This window comes from Nicotiana tabacum, chromosome 20 (genome assembly GCF_000715075.1).
Source record: "Nicotiana tabacum cultivar K326 chromosome 20, ASM71507v2, whole genome shotgun sequence".
NCBI classification, from domain to species: domain Eukaryota; kingdom Viridiplantae; phylum Streptophyta; class Magnoliopsida; order Solanales; family Solanaceae; genus Nicotiana; species Nicotiana tabacum.
In genome coordinates, this window is record NC_134099.1 from 77522617 (window position 1) to 77544326 (window position 21710).

General features: G+C 37.8%; 1 protein-coding gene and 1 long non-coding RNA gene across 2 annotated transcripts; one reads left to right on the top strand and one right to left on the bottom strand.

The window, feature by feature from the left end:
• Positions 1-11726: 11726 nt before the first annotated feature.
• Positions 11727-12293, bottom strand: LOC142174776 (uncharacterized). The gene is made up of 2 exons (XR_012703830.1): positions 12154-12293; positions 11727-12020 (listed from the first exon to the last, which is right to left on the bottom strand). It is a non-coding gene; the product is annotated as an uncharacterized LOC142174776 (long non-coding RNA).
• LOC107827108 (uncharacterized) lies at positions 12018-16479 on the top strand. Its single transcript, XM_016654171.2, has 4 exons — positions 12018-12979; positions 15384-15422; positions 16010-16094; positions 16172-16479. Exons 1-4 carry the CDS (start codon positions 12596-12598, stop codon positions 16252-16254), a joined length of 591 nt encoding a protein of 196 aa, XP_016509657.1. The 5' UTR covers positions 12018-12595; the 3' UTR covers positions 16255-16479.
• Positions 16480-21710: the final 5231 nt, after the last annotated feature.

Sequence of the window (21710 nt, forward strand, 5' to 3'; positions counted from 1 at the left end):
CCCAGCAACATAAAATATGCTATGATCATAAGAAGTGCTTAGTTCTTGTTCAAAGATTTAAAGGAGCAAAGGTTGTTCGTGGCAAGCTCAAGTAAAAGTGTTTGATAAATTCCTCAAGTAAGTTATGTTAAGGCTAATTCTTCATTCTTTTGGCATGATCCAAGTAATGATACATAAACATAATGTTATTCCATAAGTGGTTCTACTCTTAGTAGTTAAGGATGTATATGTTATTCATTCCTGTAAAATAATATTCAAGCATGTCTAAGTATGTTCCTAAGTCTCTATTAAGGTATATGATAAAGATGTTAATATTATAATATAGTGATACATGCGTCTTTATGCGTTTACCACCGTGCTACAGCTGGTTGAGCAATCATGCATATTCATTTACCATCGTGCTACAGTCGGTTGGACTGTCATGTATGTACCACCGAGCTACGACTGGTTAGGCAGTTACCACCGGTTTGGCAGTTATGCATCATTATTTACCACTGGTTGGACAGTCATACATTTTCCATCATGCCATGGGTAGTCAAGTAGTTACCACTAATTCAGGATTATTCGTATATGTCTTTAATTAATGTTAACTTCTGGTTATGTTTCGGTTCTACTTTACATACTCAATACATTATTTGTACTGATGTCCTTCTGTTAGGGACCTTGCATTAATGCCTAAAGGTATAGATAATCAGTTTGACAAACCCTCATAGTAGACGAGGTTAGCATTTAACGAAGAATCGGTATGACGCCACTTCATTCGGAGTGCAACCGAGTCTACAAGTTATCGTGTCAGAATTTTGCTACAAACTTATGGGTAGGTCGGGACCCTGTCCTATTTGATGTTGAATAATATTAGAGTCTTTGTAGACAAATTTTCATTTTGTACAGTATGTCAGAAGCCTTGACGACCCATATGTATTCATGTTTTAAGAATGATGGTTCATTGATACAGTGTTTTCCCACTTATAGTTATACATTATGAGTTGTGGCCATGTTGGCCCATTAAGTTATAGAAGAAAAACAAATGAGTTACAGAGTGGTTCGCTCTGGCCAGTATGCCACTGGGTGCTAGCCACGCCTCCTCATGTTTGAGGCGTGACAACCAGCTTTTATGATCTGTAAATACATCAACATGAACACCATATAAGTAATGGTGCCATATCTTAAGTGCATGGACAACCGCAGCTAACTCGAGGTCATTGGTCGAATAATTCCTCTCGTGCTTCCTCAAATACCTTGAAGCATATGCAATTACCTTCCCATGTTGCATCAGGACATATCTTAACCCGACACATTAGGCATCACAATACACGTCATAACCCTTTACACTCTCTATAAGTGTTAGAAGTGGAGCTGAGGTCAACCTGTTCTTAAGCTCTTGGAAACTCCGCTCGCAAGTCTCTATCCACTGAAACTTAGTTGCTTTCTATGTCAGCTTTGTCAATGGTGCCGAAAGGGAAGTAAAACCCTCTACGAACCTCTACTAGTATCTTGCTAAGCCTAGAAAGCTACGAGCCTCTATCGGAGCGGCAAGACTTGGCTAGGATTTCACAGCCTCAATCTTCTGAGCGCCTACCTTTATACCTTCACCGGATACATTATGCCCCAAGAGTGCTATAGACTTCAACCGGAACTCACATTTAGAAAACTTAGCATACAACTTACGATCACGGAGGGTTTGGAGTATCGCTCACAGGTGGTCCACATGCTCCTCCTCTGAACGTGAATAAACCAGAATATCATCTATAAATACTATCACGAACTGATCTAAAATGGTCGGAATACACTATTCATCAAGACCATAAATAAGGTGGTTGCATTTGTCAACCCGAAGGACATGACAAGGAACTCGAAGTGGCTATATCGGGTCCTGAAGGCTGTCTTTGGAATATCTTTCTCCTGAACTCTGACCTGGTGGTATCCCACCTCAAATCTATCTTTGAAAAACATCTAGCCCCATGCAACTTATTAAATAATTCATCGATCCTTAGAAGTGGATACTTATTCTTAATACTTACCTTGTTCAGCTGCCTATAATCGATACACAACCTCAGCGAGCCATCTTTCTTTCGTACAAATAGTACAGGTGCACCCCAAGGTAAGGTACTATGCCTAATGAAACCTTTCTCTACCAAATCTTTTAACTTCTTCTTCAACTCCTTCAATTCAGTTGGTGCCATTATATATGGAGGGATGGATATTGGTTGAGTTCCCGGAAGTAAATCGATGCTAAAATTAATTTCTCGTTGTGGAGGAATACCTGGAAGCTCATCTGGAAACACATTTGCATACTCTATGACTACTGGAATAGACTTAAGTGTAGGCATCTCAGCATCTACATCTCTAATTAGAACAATATGATAAATGCACCTTTTTGTGATCTCGCCTTCATATATGAAATAAACCCACCTCTAGGTGTTGCTGTATTACCTACCCATTCAAAGACTGGCTCACCTGGAAAAAGAAATCTGGCTGCCTTTGCTCGACAATCAACTGTGGCTTAGCAAGATACCAATCAGTCCATGCCCATGATAGCGTCAAAATCCATCATCTCTAGCTCAACCAGATCGACTGAGGCCTGACAACTACAAACTGTCACCGTACAACCTCGGTAAACCTGTCTAGCAATAATCTGTTCTCCGACTAGTGTAGAAACTCCAAAAGGATCAATCAGTATTTCAAGCACTATACCAAACCTCCTTGTGACAAATAGGTAATATACAATAAAGTAGATCCCAGGTCTATCAAGGCATAAACATCGAGAGAGCAAATGGTCAATATACTTGTCACAACATCTTGTAAAGACTCCTGGTCTTGTTGACCCACTAAAGCATAGATACGGTTTTGATTACTACCTGAACTAGAACCTCTACCTATGCCTCAACCTCTACCAGCTGAAGGCTGATACTTGCACCCCGAAGGATGCACGAACATAGATAAGCTTGTTGCTAAACTCGTTGGTTGTGCCATACCCCAGAATCCCTAGATGTATAACAAGCATCGGAACCTGCTCAGCATTGGCCCAAGAGTCCTCTACCACAGATGTCACACCGTAGTGAAAATGACCATGTCTGCTCTGAACCTCGCTGATCGTTGCAAACCCGATGCTTGTGAGCTCTCACCTGGTCCTGACTAAGTATAGTGGTCACACTTGTAACCCTGTAACTGAGGCCTAGGTCGCCGTCCGAAGTACTGGGGCATATAACTACCCTGAGACTACTCTTGAGACCTGACAAATCTCATCCTCTTACACGGCCCTTGCTTACTCCTCTTTGTACCCTACTGTCGACGCCTTCCCCTTTTTATATTCTAGGCAAATTCTTGAATCCATGAGATATCCATACTATCCTAAAATGTAGTAGTGGCACATGCCTCGGTCAACTCTAGGGCCAACCCTGCTATAAACCTGTGGATCCTGTCCCCCATAGTAGCAAATATGGATGGAGCATATCTGGCTAATGAGTACAGAGACTATACTCTCCAACACTCATATTGCCTTACTTGAGGGCTAAAAACTGATTGACTCGAGCCTATAAGATCTTTTGCGGTAGGTACTGGTCAAGGAAGGCATATGAAAAATTCTCCCAAATAGCTGGAGGTGCATCACATCCCCTAGACCTCTCATATCCCTCGTACCAAAGGATGGCTATATCTCGGAGTCGAGAAGCTTCTAGCTCAACTGCCTCTTTCTCTGTGGCATGCATAACACGGAATATCCTATGATGCTGATCTATGAAATCCTATGGTTCCTCCCTCAGATTCGTCCTCATGAACTATGGGGGACTCAAAGCAATAAACTCTCAGACCCTTGAACTCCTAGACCCCTCAAAAGACCCTGCACTAGCTGATGCCCTAGCCTGTTGCTGGGTAGCTACCAACTGTGTCAACAAATGCACCGCACTCCTCAAGTTATGATCTGATGGAAGTGGAGAGGGAACTGGATGTATGGTATCCCTAAGGATCTCCTCAGGTGGTGGAGAAGCCGGTAACGGATGACTAGGGGTCTCGCCCTGGGCCTTAGACTGGGCCCCATCTACTGGGGGTACCCTACTGGTCCCCTCACCCGCTGTTGTATCTCCCCTCTGACTAGTTTTAGTCTTTCTAGTTACTGTCGTCTCTGTATGCAAACACCAATAGGTATGTTCAACTCAAATTTCCTATAACTCTGTTCTACAATACGATTTAGATTTTAATGAAGGGTAACCAACTGCTAAATGCCATGTAGTTCCCTACTTATATAATGTGGTGCACAACACTTTTATAAACAAGACCCTACTAGGCACGACATGTAGACTCCCTAGGACAGAACTGCTCTGATATGAAGTTTGTCATACCCCAAACCTGGGGGGGCGGGACAGGCACCCGGTACCTCACTTAACTTGGGGTACAAACTTGAGACTGAGGGACTCTAAACATACAACGTCATTCCTTGGCCATAGGGCCACATTGCAAGATAATTTGTGAGACAATATAAAACTGAACGGGAACTAGCTCTAACTGAACATCAATATAAAGCTAGGTCGATAAGGCCCTCATAACTACTACAGCTGACTCATAGTATATGTCTACAATCCTCCACTAATGGATGTACTGTGGTCGGAACATGGCCCCTAATTACCCATACTATATATAGATATATGCACAATATGTACTATTACTCTAAAGGACATGGAGCTTACCGATCAATTTGATCACAGACGGCACCTACAGAGGAGGTCTACTAGAGTGTCTATCGGAACCTGCATGCATGAAATGCAGTGTCCCCTGGAATGGGACATCAATACGAAATAATGTATCGAGTATGTAAGGCAATAAAATAATTAAAAGCTGAACAAAAGTGATAATATAATAACTAAAAGTAACTAGGGTTCAAAGATGATTTGGAGATACACTTACATGCTAATACTGACTCAACTCTCTCAATATAATAAGTAAAATAGATGTTTGGTCCTATAAGGCTCGTAACGTGTTCTGCTCTGCCATAGTAGGCTCGCTCATAGGCTCTCGGCCATACTAGGATCTATATCTCGGACATTCTGGGCTCGCTCATAGGCGCTCGGACACAAAAAGCTTGCTATATAACTTACATTTGATCAGAGGCTACCCAATAGGGGCCTGCCTGCCGATTATAGCTCGGTGGTGGTGAAAATACTATAATAATGTATATATCTAGACTCTCTATTCTCTATACTGAAAGAAGACAATATTAAACTAAATATAAAGTCCCGATAAGGGAGAATACTGTAACTCATGAGACTATGATAATGTACGTACATTTAGGAGTACGAACTTCTCTTTATATCTCTTTATCAAACGCATGTAGCTAGGGGATCATGCCAAAATGAAGGAAAGGTTTAGCCTTAAGATACCTTATCACAATATTTCCAATAACCACATTGAACTCTCCTCTTTGCAACTTAATCTACAACAATGATAATAATACTATCATTAAGTTACAAAAGGTACAACTATCGCACAATGAACACACTTATTTTGTATTAAAACGGGCAGCATCTCCCCTATAATCTTTACTTCCTCCCAATTTGAGATAACACCAACAACAAAAGAACACAATAATAACAACATATATACATTATTTTCCAACCTTATATACATCACAAAATACAACAAAACAACCCAACACACCCCAATCTCTTCATATACAAAACGACCACTGTAGTAATGTCAAACAACCCAAAAATGGTACGACGGATAACTAGACCACCACCCTGCATTTATGTGGGGTCTCTCCACACCCTTTCTCCTCCAAAACTTCCTAACACAGTATTAAAACACACAATCTAACAGCAACACAAAACAGCCCATAAAACAGTCCACTACAAGCTGAATAATTCGAACTCACAGCTCGAGATCACCATCCCGTGAGTTCTTACAATTATAGAACGAATTCCCATATGTTTCCAATAAAAAAAAGGGATGAAAGAGAGCAGTATACTCACCTTATTTGTTGAATATCTCATCTCATATCTTTATCCTTCAAACCTGAGGTCTTTCTCCAACTAGAACTTGAAAAGGAGAGATAATCAATTAGGGTGTGTGTGCAATTTTTAGGAGGATTTTGCAGGTCTTTAAGTCTGGTTATTTTGCTATAAAATGAGTTTTATAATGCAGGAGATAAGCCCTTAAATGGGCTCTTTGTCCGACCCTAAATAACCCCTTTTTGGACATATTTAATCCTCACATGTAAGCAAGCAGGTGACACACCTAATTGTCACCTAGCAGTCAGTGCAGTCTCGCAAAAATACATATATCTCTCTTCTCTAATGTCCTATTGACAAAAAGTTTAATGCGTTAGAAAATATACTCATAGGTCTTCAATTTTATGGGTGGAACACCCTGTAACTCTAAGTATTGTTGGATAAAATTGTAGTTATATTTGACCCAAAGTTAATAAAACTTATGAATATAACTTGTAATGACTTTCATCGACTTTTGTTCCAAAACTCGCTTGACTTCAAATATTAATACATGACTATCATAAAACTAAAATAAATCATAACATAACCATGTTATCATGTTAAGAACCCCAGTCTCACCACAAAGTTATAGGTTATAACATTCCTAACTTGTCGGCTTTCGACAAACCATTATTTCTTTAATTCCTTTAGCTTCTGAACCTTCCAATGCTCTTTGTAATTGTTTTTCATGATCTTCAATATTTGTAACCTCCAAGGTAACATGATAACTTACTTTATATAATTCTAAAGATGATCTCATTTTTGGTCTTACATTAGTTTGCTTACGATACACTTTTACGTATGAAAATATGGGGTGTAACACTGTTGCCGATGATTGATGTCTTATTTGATCAGCTCAGGGTGCCAATGTGTTTTCAAAGATTGATATGAGATCTAGCTACCATTTGTTGAATATTAGGGCATCAAATGTCCCTAAGACTACTTTTCAAACTCGGTATGGTCACTATTTTCTATTGATGTCATTTGACTTCACAAATTTCCCAATAACAATTATTGATTTGATGAACCGAGTATTCAAGCCCTATTTGGATTCATTTGTGATTGTCTTCATTGATAATATTTTTGTCTACTCACGCAGTCAAGAGGAGAATGATCAACATCATTGAATCGTACTTTGTACCATGAGGGATAGTCAGTTATATTCTAAGCTTTTAAAGTGCGAGATCTAGTAGGACTCTATTGCCTTTTTAGGCCATATTGTATCTTTCGAGGGAATTAAGGCAGATTCTAAGAAGGTTAAGGTAGGTTAGAACTGGCCTAGACCTACCTCAGCTACAGAGATTTGGAGCTTCATAGGTTTGGCGGGTTATTATCGCTGGTTTGTGGAGGGGTTTTCATATATCTCAGCCCCATTAACTAGATTGAACTCGAGGGTACCCCATTCAGGTGCTATGATGAGTGTGACTTGAGCTTTCAAAAGCTCAAGACTACTTTGACCACAGCTCAAATTCCAAATTTGCCATCAGTATCGAGTTCATATGCAGTTTATTATGATGTTTCATAGATTGGCATCAGATGTGTCTTGATGTAGTAGGGTAGGGTGATCGCTTATGCATCACGTCAGTTGAATCCTCATGAGAAGAACTACACCGTTCATGATTTAGAGTTACCAGCCATTATTCATGTATTGAAGATTTGGAGGCATTAACTCTACGGCATGTAATGTGAGGTATTCACAAATCATCAGAGTCTATAGCACTTGTTTAAGCAAAATGGTCTAAACTTGAGGCAGTGCAGGTGGTAAGAGCTGTTAAATGACTATGATATCACCATTTTGTAGCATCTCGGGAAGGCCAATGTGGTGTCTAATGCCTTGAGTAGAATCATGTAGATATGGGTAGCGTTGCATATATTCCAGTTGGTAAAAGACCTCTAGCATTGGATGATCAAGCTTTCACCAATCGGTTCGTGATGCTAGATGTTTCGGAGCTTAGCCAGGTTCTTGCTTGCATGATTTCTCGGTCTTCTTTGTATGAGCGCATTAGAGCACATCAGAATAATGACCCTTATTTGCATGTCCTTAAGGACATGGTGCAGTGGGTTGATGCCAAGGAGGTTTCTATTGGAGATGATAGGGTGTTGCAGATGTAGGGTCAAATTTGTATGCCCAATGTGGATGGGTTGCATGAGTTGATTCTTGAGGAGGCCCATAGTTCATGGTATTCCATTCATTTGGGTGCCGCCAATATGCATCAGGTTTTGAGGCAACACTACTGGTGAAAAAGAATGAAGAAAGATATATTGAAGTATGTGGTTCAATGTTTGAACTGTCAGCTGGTGAAGTATGAGTACCAGAGGCCGAGCGATTTGCTTCAAAGACTTGAGATTCCCGAGTGGAAGTTGGAGCGTATTACGATGGATTTCGTTATTGGGCTCCCACAAACTTTGAAGAAATCTGACACAGTGTGGGTTATTATGGATAGACTAACCAAGTCTGCAAATTTCGTTTTGGTTGTGACCACCTATTCTTCAAAGTAACTGGCTCAGATCTATATTCGGGAGATTATTCATCTTCAAGGCATGCTTGTGTCTATTATCTCTGATCGATGCACATAGTTCACATCATATTTCTGAAGAGCTGTGCAGTGTGGGTTAGGTACACGGGTTGAGTTGGGTATAACATTTCACCCCTAGACAGACGGCAGTCCGAGCGCCCCATTCAGATCTTGGTAGACATGCTAAGCGCCTGCGTTATGGATTCAGATGGCTCCTTATGAGTTATTACCGCTTGTGGAGTTTGCCTACAATAACAACTACTAATTGAGTATTCAGATGGCTCCTTATGAGGCCTTATATGGGAGGCGGTGTCGTTCTTCAGTTGGTTTGTTTGAGCCGGGAGAGGATAGATTGTTGGGCACTGATTTGGTTCGGGATGCCTTGGAGAAAGTCAAGTTAATTCAGGATAGGCTTCTTGCAGCACAATCTAGACAGAATAGTTATGCTGACCGAAAGGTTTGTGATGTTGCATGAATGATGGGTGGGAAGGTTTTGCTAAGAATTTCTCCCATGAAGGGTGTGATGAGGTTATGGAAGAAGGACAAGTTGAGCCCTTGTTATATTGGCCCCTTGCTTGAGCGAGTTGGGGAGGTAGCCTATAAACTTTCATTGCCACCTAAACTATCGGGTATTCACCAGTGTTTCATGTCTCTATGCTCCTGAAGTATTATGGTGATCCGTCTCAACACGGTTTACTTGATGATAATTTAGCCTATGAAGAGAGGCCAATGGCTATTCTAGACTAGCAAGTTCGAAAGTTCAGATCTAGGAGTTATTCCTCTTTGAAAGTGCAATGGAGAGGTCAGCCCGATCAAGGCAACTACGTGGGAGTCCAAGTCTGATATGCGGAGTAGATACCCACACCTTTTCACCAGTCCAGATAATTTTCTATGTCCATTCAAGGACGGACTTTTCTTTTAGACGTGGAGAATGTGACGACCCGATAGGTCATTTAGAGTACTAGCCCTTATTTCTATGTATCAAGACCTCTATTAGATTCATTTGATGTTTCTTGATTTGCGTGCATACTCTGTGCCTTTTCCCGAAAAGTTCTTACATAAAAATTTGAAGAAAATATGATTTTTTTTATTTAAAAATAACTTAAGTTGACTATAGTTAACTTTCTGTGTAAGAGATCCCAAATCCATGTTTTTACGATTCGGTAGGTCCGTATTGTGATTTTGGACTTGGGCGCATGCCCGAAATTGAATACGGAGGTCCCTAGGTTGATTTGACTTGTTTTGCCAAAAACTAGTACTTTGAAAGTTGGAAATTTCCTAGATTTTGACCATAGGTTGACTTTACGGCTATTGGATTCGGATTTTGATTTTGGGACTTGGTATAGGCCCGTTTTCTATTTGAAACTTTTCCGTAAAATTTGGTACAAATCAGAGTTAAGTTGATAAGATTCGGACGCTCGGTTGTGATATTAGAGGTTCTTTGAGTTTTCTTTGAAATTTCAAGTATTTTGACATCCGATACGTAGTTCTAGGTGTTATTTTGGTGTTTTGATCGTGGATGCAAGTTTGTATGATGTTATAACATTTGTGTATATGTCTGCTTTGGAGCCCTAGGGGCTCGAGTGAGTTTTGGATAGCCTACGAACCATTTCAGACTTATAACAGTCAAAAAATATCGGAACAAACGAGGTTGTTATAAAGAGGTTTGACTGTATATGCTAAATAGACTGTCACTATAAAAAAAATACAAAATAGATTGCCACTATACAAAAAATATACAAAATAGACTGCCATTATACAAAAATATATAAAATAGATATTTCGGGCTATTAGATATAATATATTTGGGTCGGAGGGCTATTTCGTGTCAATAGGAAAAAATATGGGCTATTAAATTTTTGAGGGGCTATAGAGATTAAAATAGCACGGTCTAGCCAGTTTTCGGACTGGTCATTCAAAAATAGCCAGCGTTTGCCATGTCATTGAGAAATAGCCATTATTTTGCTGCAACAGAGACCGGTCCAGCATAATATACTGGAGTTTGATGCACCTGTGTATGAGCTTCCAGCATATTATGCTGGACCGGTATACTTTGCTGGCTCCAGTATAATATACTGGAGACTGGAGCACCGGTGCTCCAAACTCCAGTATATTATGCTGGACCGGTATATTATACTGGAACTCCAGTATATTATGCTGGAGTATTTTTCCAGATTCTGAACAGTGTTTTCGTTCAGATTTACATGAAAAATGGTTAAATTTCGATTATTTTTGAAGTTGTGGCTATTTTTGAACTATTTTTGAATTTCTCCCTCTATAGAGGGTAGTTTTCTATTTATTTATTGACAAAACTACCCTCTATAGCCCCTCAAAATTTTAATAGCCCATGTTTTGTCCCACGTACAGAAAATGGCCCTTCGGCCCAAACATATTGCATTTAGCAGCCGAAAGGAATGAGCATGATAACACAAGCACCTGTAGCTCAGTGGATAGAGTGTTGTTTCGTAAGCAAAATGTCGCAGGTTCGACCCCTACCTGGTGCAATAGAGTAACCCTTTTTTGCCACGATCTATTTTGTATATTTTTTGTATAGTAATGGTCTTTTTTGTATAATGACTGTATATTTATATATTTTTTGTATAGTGACAGTCTATTTAGTATATATTTTGTATATTGACAGTCTATTTTGTATATAATTTGTATAGTGACACTCTATTGTATATAAATTGTATAGTGACAATTTATTTAGTTAATTTTTGTATAGTGACAGTCTATTTTATATATATTTTGTATAGTGACAATTTATTGTATATAAATTGTATAGTTACAGTTTATTTAGTTACAGTATATTGACAGTCTATTTTGTATATATTTTGTATAGTGACAATTTATTTAGTTAATTTTTGTATAGTGACAGTCTATTTTGTATATATTTTGTTTAGTGACAATTTATTGTATATAAATTGTATAGTTACAGTTTATTTAGTATATTTTTGTATAATGACAGTCTATTTTGTATATATATTGTATAGTGACAGTCTATTTTGTATATTTTCTGTATAATGACATTCTATTTTTGTATATCTACTGTATAAAAATTTTATAGTGATAGTCTATTTTTATATATATTTTGTATAGTGACAGTCTATTATTTATAAATTGTATAGTAACAATCTATTTTGTATAATTTTTTTATAGTGACAATCTATTTTGTATATATATATATTTTGTATTATACCAATATTCAAAAAATAATGCTCTATATGGTGATGACTCAGCACTCCATTGTCATTGATTCTTTGTTGTTGTTGTTGACATACATCCATTTGAGGCTTATGGACAATGGTTTTCATCTAAAAATTTTGATCGATCGGTAACGTTGACCGCGACACGCCGTTCTGATTTGACTAATGATCGACGACAACAGAATCATTGTCGTCCGTCCGATTCAACGACCCGTTCTCACCCACGGCTATGATTGTTCCTTCTTTCAGCAACTATGTGCCTAGTACTGGTCCTTTTTTCTCCTTCTTCTTTAAACCTTTCTTTCCCAATTTAGGTTCTGTGAAAAAGCCAACACGGAAAAGAAAAAGATCAGTCATTTCAATCCTAATTTATCAAGTTGGAGTTTTAATATCATAATTTCCACCAAACAGAATTATCAGAAAAAGAAAAATGAAAATCGATATTTGTACCTGCTGGGTCTAGAGGGCGGTGCAGGTGATTGAGGAAAACCCTAAGACTAAGGAAGGGATTATTTAGAAATTTACCGACTATTTGCGCCGGGCGGAGAAGATCCGAGCTGCGTTGGATGAGGGTGGGACCGGGCCAGGTCAGAATGGAGGGGATGCGGCTGTGGCGACAAGACGAAGATGAAAACCAAGGATGGCGAAGATGGGGAGGATTCTAAGGCTATCCTTTTAATTAGTTTTAGGCTATAAAATGCATACTACAATTTTGTAGCTAGGGGTTGATATTAGTTTCTACTGACCGGCCATAAATGAAGTTTGCTCTTATTTATCTCACTATAACCCATTGGGCTGATCGGTAGGCCCAATTTAGATTTCCCATTCAAACGGGTCAAAAGCTAACATAATCCGTGTCAATGGCGTTTGAGCTAAAAATATCAACAGAAACATGAGATCAAGTAAAGAAAGCAAAAGGAAAAACAAGTATGCTTCATCCCCAACAAGAACCCGACCCGTTAAACCCTCAGGACCCGACTCAAGACCTCCCTATTCCAGGCTATCTCCTCCACCATCAGCTGCTCTCCTTGAGAGTGAAATTGTCACTGATTCAGACTTGGCTTTGTTTGAGAAGCTTGAAATTTCTTCTAATAACAATCCAAGAAGTTTCTCGTATAGTGTGAAGCAGCAGTGTTGGGAGAAAGCGGAGAAAGTGAAGGGTAGAGACCCGGACCGATGGCGCCGCGACCCGTTGGGGAACATACTGTTTCGGAAGCTTGTGGGTTGTCCTGGTTGTCTATGCCATGACTATGACCATATTATTCCCTATTCCAAGGTACTTTTCTTCCAAGTTCTCAATTTTTAATCCCTCGATTTCGTTGTGTGTGAATCTGTTTGGTTGGAAATCGAGTATGAGGAAGAAAGAAAGATTTGACAGGTAAATAATATACCAAAATGCTCTTAGAATCTACTTCTTTCTCCATTTCAATTAATGTGACTGTAGTTTGGCTCGGCATAAGTTTAAGAAAAGAATAAAGACTATTGAAACTGTGGTCAACTATATATATGTGGCTATAAAATTTTTTTTTGAAAAGTATGTGGCTATAAGATATTTGAAACTTGTGGTTTGAAATATTCCGTAACATTTATGTGACTATAAAAGTTTCTCATTAAGATAAAATGGGTAAAATAGAAAGTTTAAAGTCAAAATTGTTTCCAAATGCAAAAATATGTTATTCTTTTTATGTTCTAATAAGGAAAGTGTCACATGACTTGAAACGGAGGGAATAGTTATTTTTGATGCCATGTAGTTTTTGTAGAAGTATGTCATTAATGTTAAAAGGGGAAGTTAGAACTAAAGTTTTCATAAATATAGAAAGCTGTCAATTTTTATAAATAGACCACATACAAAATGAAACAGATGGAGTATCTTTTAGATTTATAAGATGGACAAGTCTTGTGGCTATGCAAAGCATAAGCCGTTCAGACTCAAGTCCCTATCTGGATAAAGTAGGAGAGTTGTGTAAAAACTATCTTGTGAACAAAGTGAACAGACCGTTATGAAAAATAAGTGTGGCATCACTAGTAGGGTCACCGGAGATAGATGTAGTGCCTTCGCAAGGATCACTTGGAGATCGGCACACTACCGTCGGAGCTGGCACCGGAAATAGAAATGTTGCTGCTTGAATGGTAGGAGTTACTTAAACATTACCACAATTGTAGAGCCTCTGATACCATTTTTAGTAACAAAAGAAATAAAGAGATACATATATAACTTGATGATTTGGTAAATATTAAGCATCACTTTTTTCAATCAAAAGATACAGATGATATTTCCAGTGTGGGACATCTCAAAAAGAACTTTACATTTCTAACATTCTAAACTAACTCTTTAACATTCTAACAACCCATAAAAAAGGCTCTGTAACATTCTAACGAATTAGCTTCAGAGAAGTTTGGAGCTTCCGCTTGTCCTTTTTCTGGAAAAAGGAAAGGAAGGAAAACAACATAGCGAGACAGGTGCTTAGGACCACCGCCAGATAAGTACAAGCTACCTGTGTCTCTATCGAGATAGTAGAGGTGGCGATACCATGTGGAAAAATAAGAGAATAGAGATAGTAGATGCAGGGGTACCATGTGAGAAAATAAGAGGGAATACTTGATCATCTGATAAACACAGGACAGAGCTATTTATATGTGTTAACATAATATACATGATATTTGCACACTGCAAGACAATATCTAACATCAAAATTGATCCTTTGAACATTATAGCATTTTAATAAAAACCCTTGACATTCTAACATATAAATTTACCAACTCAAAGCTCTGCACTGAAATTTTCCTTGTGGTACTTGTACCTCACTCCCGAGGAAAGAAAAAGGAAAGTCAAAAGTAGAAGTTACAATAATTCATAAAGACCTGAATTGGGGGTATGACCGTTCTTCCTTAGCTTGTATAACGAATCTCATTTCATTGTTAGGATTGTTAGAGTAATCTGTCAAAGACATTCTTCTCATGGACTGCATGATTAGAACTTGATAACGTTTCATGATTTTTTTTTTCTAATCTCAGTTCTTTTGCATGTTCATTTTTCATTTTATCACACCTGTGATTGCAGATATATCCAAAACTGAGTCAAAATTCAAACAAGTAGTAGAAGTTTTCTTTTCTTCCCAAAAATTCTGCTCAGTCTTAATTGATCGGGACCTCGTTAAACTTTGCAAAAGCAAATAAGAAGATGAGGAAGAAGCAAAAGAAGAGTATATTGTATAGGAGGAATTGAGAGACATGTCTATACTTCTGGGAAAAAAATACAAGCATGCTTAGGTTCATAGAATGCACATTGTATAAATGGCTTTGCTAAACAACTAGTAGTTTCCAACATCTTCATTTCTGTTCCTTTCTTCCTTTATTTCTTCTTCTTGGGGTTTGCTACAGAAGGTGGGGCAAGTGCTAAACTTGCTAATGAAATTGTTTTGTATATTCTATTTTGTAATGCTCTATGATATGGCGACTTCTAGCCTTAGCTTTGTGGCATCAACCGAAAAGCTTACATTATAAATGCCATATTTTCTAAACTGTTGTATTGATTATAAATGTCTGCTTCTTGAGAAGATGGACTAGTCTTTTCAAGCCACTGTCTGTTATAGATGCTTTATTATTGGCCTTTTGTTGGACCGACAAAATTTAGAAAGTAGACATTTTTAATTGAGGTTATCTGTTTCAAATTTTTGCAGGGTGGACAAAGTACATTAGAGAATTGCCAGGTTCTGCAGGTGAGATTTTTTTTCCTGTAAAACATATCTGTTTGTGCTTTATGTGGAGTATCTTGAAAAATTCTTAGCTGCACTATGGCATTCTTATGGGTGTACTGTTATTGTCTGATTCATTTTGACAGTTAATCTGTATGATAGTTTATACTAAGTGCTGCTTTAGAAGACAATGTTTCATTAATGATTTGAAACATATTCTACTTTATCTGTTAGCTGCAAGTTCATCAGAAAAACAAGGAGTATTAAGACTATTTAGGGATTATAGTCACTTGCGTATCTTGTGCTTTTATCTCCTTATTTTTTTTAGCTGCTTGGGTTCTCCATTTATATCCATGTTTTCTGGACTAGTTATTTGTTTGACTGCTCCTTTGTGATTGCTGGAAGTTTAAAATCTGGTACATTTCTTAGATCCAGTGCCAATCTCAGGAACTTGGCTAGCCAACCTTCACTCCATCCTCCCCTTCACCCAAAAAGAGGGGGAAAAAAACCAAAGAGAAAAGAAAAGGTTATGATTATTTAGAGAGTGGGTAGAAAATGGTTTAGTGTGTCTAAGAGTTGACATAATTGATGGTACGACTCTCTTCCTGCAGGCGACAGTTAATCGATCCAAGGGGAATCGAACTGATATATCAAAAGCTGAACTTATTAAGAGAAGTTCTTATTGTCGGGTTTCAGGTAGATGCAGTTTTGTGTTCAAGTATTTATAGTTTATGATTTACCTCTGCCAATTAACCTTTTAAAACTACATCCAGGTCATGACATGGATCTTCTTGAACTTTCTGCCTACGGCAATGTCCGTCATGCGCAAGATTCCGGGGGATGTAAAATTCAGTGAGTCATTAATTAGATAATTTCAGTATTACAATTTCTTTGTACAAGATACTCAAGAATGACATTGATACACTTCTGTTCCTTAATCAAAGGAAAGGGGGTCTGTTTGAATTTAGGCCTAATATTCGTGTATCAAATTGCCCGCAGTTGTTAACTCACAATTGTAGCTAGCTTCATGATCCTTGCTACTTGTATTTATTCTCTTTACAAATCAATTAAAGCTCTTCACTACTTCCACTCTCACCTCTAATTTTCTTCTGTTTTTGGCCTCGCTTTTCTATTTTCTGTATGTTTATACGTGCAAGTTAATACCCTTCTGTCCATTCTGGAGTAGACAAAGGAAGTGGCTTGAAAAGTGGTATTACTGGTTAATGAAAGCTCGAGGAATTTTGTTGAGAACCTTTCAGCTTCATGTAAAGCACTTCTGACTTGTTTTTCGTAGTTTGTGTAGGTGCAGCCACTGGGTTGTTGTTGTTGTGTAGGTGCAGATTAATTACCTCTGCAATCATGCATAGACCCTAAGAAGTCGTTGAGGGAGTTATTCTTGCTCACAACCCCTTAAGGTTTGCACTCATTCTCTTTCGATAGAAAAAGGAAGAACTACCTAAATTGTTTGAAAATTGCGTCTGTTGTTTTTTATGGTTACCTTTAGGCTAGAGATTGAATACACACAAGGCAGTTAGTCAGTAGCAATCAGGTAGTTAGCACATTTTGAAGGCTGATGGTGATGATATTTTGTTTCATATTCTCATATTCTTAAGTATCCAGCACGTTGATAGTTGCCAATTTCACGAAGCTATCATTACAGTAGAGTGTTGCTGTTAAGAAAAGCTGAAGCAGGCATAGAGTAGCCGGTACCGGTCAAAGAATTGGGTGAAAAGCATGGTTTACTAGGTTCAAGTTCTAGCATTAGACAAATACCGCTAGGTAATTTCTTTCATATGCATTAACGTTGATGGACATAGTTATCCCATAACTGTGCTCATGAGAGGTAAGAGATAGTATTGATTAAAGATATCGATATCTGGCCAATATTCGGAGTTCAGGTCCTATAGGAATCACATTTGAGTTGACGCCAATTCCTCACTTTTTGGTGTCATTGGCTATCTGATGGTGATGTAGAGTTGGGTCTGCTGCAAAATCTCGCATAGAAGAATCTTGAGCGGACATCTCTTTTCACATAGGAATAACTCCATAAACAGGGCAAACAAGCAATAAATGGGAAATAAATAAATAAACCATAGTAATGAAACTGCAATACTTGGCTCAGATACAACGACCGTTGTTTGTATTGTTGCTAATCTCAAGCACCCGAATAATTAGCTGCAGAATTTGGTGAGAGAGAATGACAATGGTTGCCAAACTCTGAGGCCAGGAAAAAAGAAAAAGCAACACGAAAAAAATGAGCAGTTAAGAATCATATATATATATATATATATATATATATATATATATATATCATGCTTAATCAATATGGAAGATGTTAGAGCTGTAGAGCATGTAGCCGAGAGTCAATGTTACTAAATAGATGAGAATCCTATAACTGGAATTTTGTGGTAGTTTAACTAGAACAAGACTTTTTTTATGATGGTATCGAGGGAAGCTTGTTTGTATCTCAAATATTCTACCGAATACTTACTATCCCCAGCAATACAAGTATCGGGTAACTATGTTGACTTACACTTAGGCATTTGAGAAGAAATTATACCCCACCTTTGGATGTAATTTCATTTTTGGGATTTGAACCTGAAACTTCATGGTTCTCCTCCCACTTTATTGACTAATACACTACAACTTTCGGTGCTTGATATTTTAAGACACTTGTAACCAATTTGTCATTATGGAACGCCGATCAAAGATTTTTATTCAGTAAGTTCAGAATATTATTACACTCCCTATTCTTTTGCGACAATGAATGTCCATGTAGTAATTGTATATTAAAAAAGAAAAACTAGTACATATAGAATATTATTCAAACGGATGACTTACATGCTGCTTAAGTTATACATCCTCCACTAGAAAAGGTAATTAAAGCATGCCCATTATCATGTTATACATGCCAAATTATGCATTGCAAAGTGCCAGCAGGGATTTGGAGGCAGACCTGGACTAGACGAGACGCGAGACGGTGTTAATTGGAGGTTAGAGATTTGGGGGTAGACCCTGGAGTCTAAAGGTTTTAAGTTGAGCAGGACCAAGACAGAGTACTTGGAGTGCAAGTTCAGTGGGACGCCTCAGGGTGGGGAAGAAGGAGTAAGGCTTGATTCTCAAGTCACCCCTAGGAGACAGTTTTAAATACCTTGGGTCAGTTATACAAAGGAATAAGGAGATCGACGAGGATGTTACACATCATATTGGGGGCGGGATGAATAATCGAGTTTTTTTCTCGAACCAAATCAAATCAAATTATAATCGAGTTTTTTTCTCGATGTGACTCGGATTATTGGGTTGGTGCGGTTTATTGGTTTCTTCTGTACACCCCTACTTATATCTATATGCCTCTAAAAGGAAAAAAAAAAAAGAAGAGGAAAGCAAAAGCTAAGTGAAAATGCCAAATGCATTTATGCCAGTATGAGCATATGGGAATTTTGGGTCCCCTTACTCAACTAATCTATACATAAGATGTGGCTCAGAGTTGCTCGGGACATCAAAATATCTACTCTGTTTTATTGACAAAATTGCCAAGTTACACTAGATTGTTCTGATTTCTAAGTGCCCACTAGGCTAATGTCTACATTAACCAACACAAATAGATTCATTTTCTTGTTAACTGATTGTATTGATTTTGCAGTTATTTCCCCCTCTTGCCTAATTATCAGGTAATGGATTATTGGAAATCCAGAATCAGGTAAGAGGTATTAGACTGTTATTTTTTTGGACATCTTAAGTTGAGAAGCAGGTTAAATATTCACAACTAAAATAATAGAGAGAAAAAAGAAAAGAAAATTCAAGTGACTTATTTTTGGTGGCCACCTGGGCTTTGGGGTTTAAGAAAGAGTAAAAGAAAAGAAAATCAAATCTTGTATCATCTTTCCATTCCCCTTTTGCAAGTTGTTTGGGATTGAAAAGGAAAAAGGTGCTTGACTTTTTCTAGAATTTTCGAAGGCTCTAAGCTATCTGCATGAAAAGAGGGCATTAATGAAATATCCACTTTCACTAAGCTGCTCCACCTTTTTGTATAACTAATGCTGTATTTTGGGCCGGTCCCGGGCCTAAATGGGCCAAACGGGCCGGGCTTAACGGGCCTGAGCTCTGGCGGTCCCGGGCCTCACGGTTCCGGGCTTCGTGGGCTCAACGGGTGGAACCAGTCCGTGACGGGCCTAAAGCCCATATGGTCCTGGGCTAAACGGGCCGGGCTCGTGGGCTTAGCAGGCCTAACGGGCTTTTTTTTATTTCCGGGCTCTTCTTTTTTTAAATTTTTTTGTTTAAGGCAATTTCTTGTAAACCATATCATGGCTATATAAAAAATATATATGTAGTATATATGTAGAAATCTAATTATTAAAGTGCTTGACGAAAAAGTAAAATAACAAAACAATAGTAAAACTAAATTGTCATGCATAATAAATTAATAAGAAAGTACAACATGAAGCATAAATACGTCTAATAATTTTAAAATAACATAAATTGTTGAAAAATCTTAAAAACGAATTTGCGGATAAATACCATCAACATAATACGTTATATGCCTCCTTAAAATGTCTGTGGTACACCGTGAACGAAAATTTAAGACTCTTCCACAGTTCTTGCACTTTAATATTTGGCCTTCTTCATTTTCTTCAAGCACTTCATAGTAGTGCGAAACAAATAAGCGCACTCTTTCCGAACGAGGCATGATGTAACTTGAAAATTAAGATTGAGACTTGAAGTCTTGAAAATTGGAGATTGAGAAATGAGTATTGAGTATTGAAATGAAGAAGAGGGAGGGGGTATTTATAGTGTTAGAGAAGGTTAGTTTTGTAAATTGAAAAAAAAATGGCTATTTGTGCAATATGGTCGTTGATGGTCATTGGGGGTGGCGCCCTCATTTTGAATTTTGAAAAATCTTGTTTTGTAGTATATATATATTGTATGTTATGTATATATATTCCCTTATATATTTTCTTGTAGTATATATTGTATGTTATGTATATATATTATAACTTATAAATAATTACAAGTTAAAGACAAAAAAATATTGCAAAAAGATATTCAAGGGCATGTCTTATAATTTTTATTACCAAAAATGGCATATCTTTCTTAGTTTTCCTCCCCCCAATGGAATGAGCACAACAAGGTACTAATACCACCATTAAAGGGGGAAAAAATAAAAGATGATGTGCCAAAGTACAAGTTACACCATAATCTACATTGTATCTCTAACAAATCTCATAAATCTTTCAAGGTTCGGAGGAGGTTGCGGTGGTGGTGGTGGAAAAGAAGCTTGTTCATCACCACTTCCGGGCGAAGCAGCATCCTCCGCAAGTTCCGCCATCATTTCTTCATAAGCTTCATCTATCGCCGGTTGTGATTCCGCAATTCCAAAGTTTCTTCTTTCCGAGCGGATCCAATCTCTGAACAATACAGATTTTTCCAAGCTCTCCCTCATAGACGCTCTATGATCACCTATTTGAAGTCTTGCTTGACTAAAAGCGCTCTCTGATGCAACAGTTGAAGCTTGAATAGATAAAATATCCCGATCCATCCTTGCAAGAACCGGAAAATATTTTTCCCTTGCCTTCCACCATTCCAAAAGATCAAAAGTGCCGTCTGGATTCTCCTTTTCAAGTCCCTGCGACAAATAAACTTGAAGCTCATTTAGATGTGAAGTTTCATCATAATTATCACCTTGAGAACCCCTGAACTCCGTCCAGGATTTAAGTGCTTTTAAGCCCGCAGCTCTTTTAGACGATTGTGAACTAGACGAAGTAGGGGTTGGAACATTTGGCCTAGCATGCTCTAAGGCAAGTTGATAATCATTATAAATTGTTTGAGCATTAATTTTAATTGAGGCTTTTGCATCTGCAAGTGTAGTAAATTACTCATTTGAAAGATCTAAAGCCTTATAAATATTTGAGTGCCAAAAATGAGGACCTCCTAATTTCATTGTAGGATTTAACATTGCAGCAACACCATAAATAGGAGGGATAGAGAAAAAATATTTTTTAAACTTTTCTTTCATTTCATTTATAGCAAGTTGATAAATTTCCCCACCCTCCAAAGATTCAACAAACAAATCACATAGTGCTGCAATATAAACTAAACAATTTGAAATAGAAGGATAATATTGCCTAGAAAATGCATTTGTAGCAATTTGAAAATGTTCTAAAAAATCTATAAGAATTTTAACATTCGTCCAATCTTGAGTAGTAAGCATTTCATCATCATCCTCACCACCTACCCGAGCATTAAACGTTGCATTAATTGGGTTTCTATATTCATATGCAACTACTAAACTTTTGTACATACAATTCCATCTAG

What these genes read in the sequence shown, in the direction of transcription:
- LOC107827108 (XM_016654171.2), top strand. Translation starts at nt 12,596, where the DNA reads ATGAGATCAAGTAAAGAAAGCAAAAGGAAAAACAAGTATGCTTCATCC. An exon ending in AGAATTGCCAGGTTCTGCAG is followed by an intron (nt 15,423 to 16,009) that starts GTGAGATTTTTT and finishes CTCTTCCTGCAG; the next exon opens with GCGACAGTTAATCGATCCAA. An exon ending in TTCTTATTGTCGGGTTTCAG is followed by an intron (nt 16,095 to 16,171) that starts GTAGATGCAGTT and finishes AACTACATCCAG; the next exon opens with GTCATGACATGGATCTTCTT.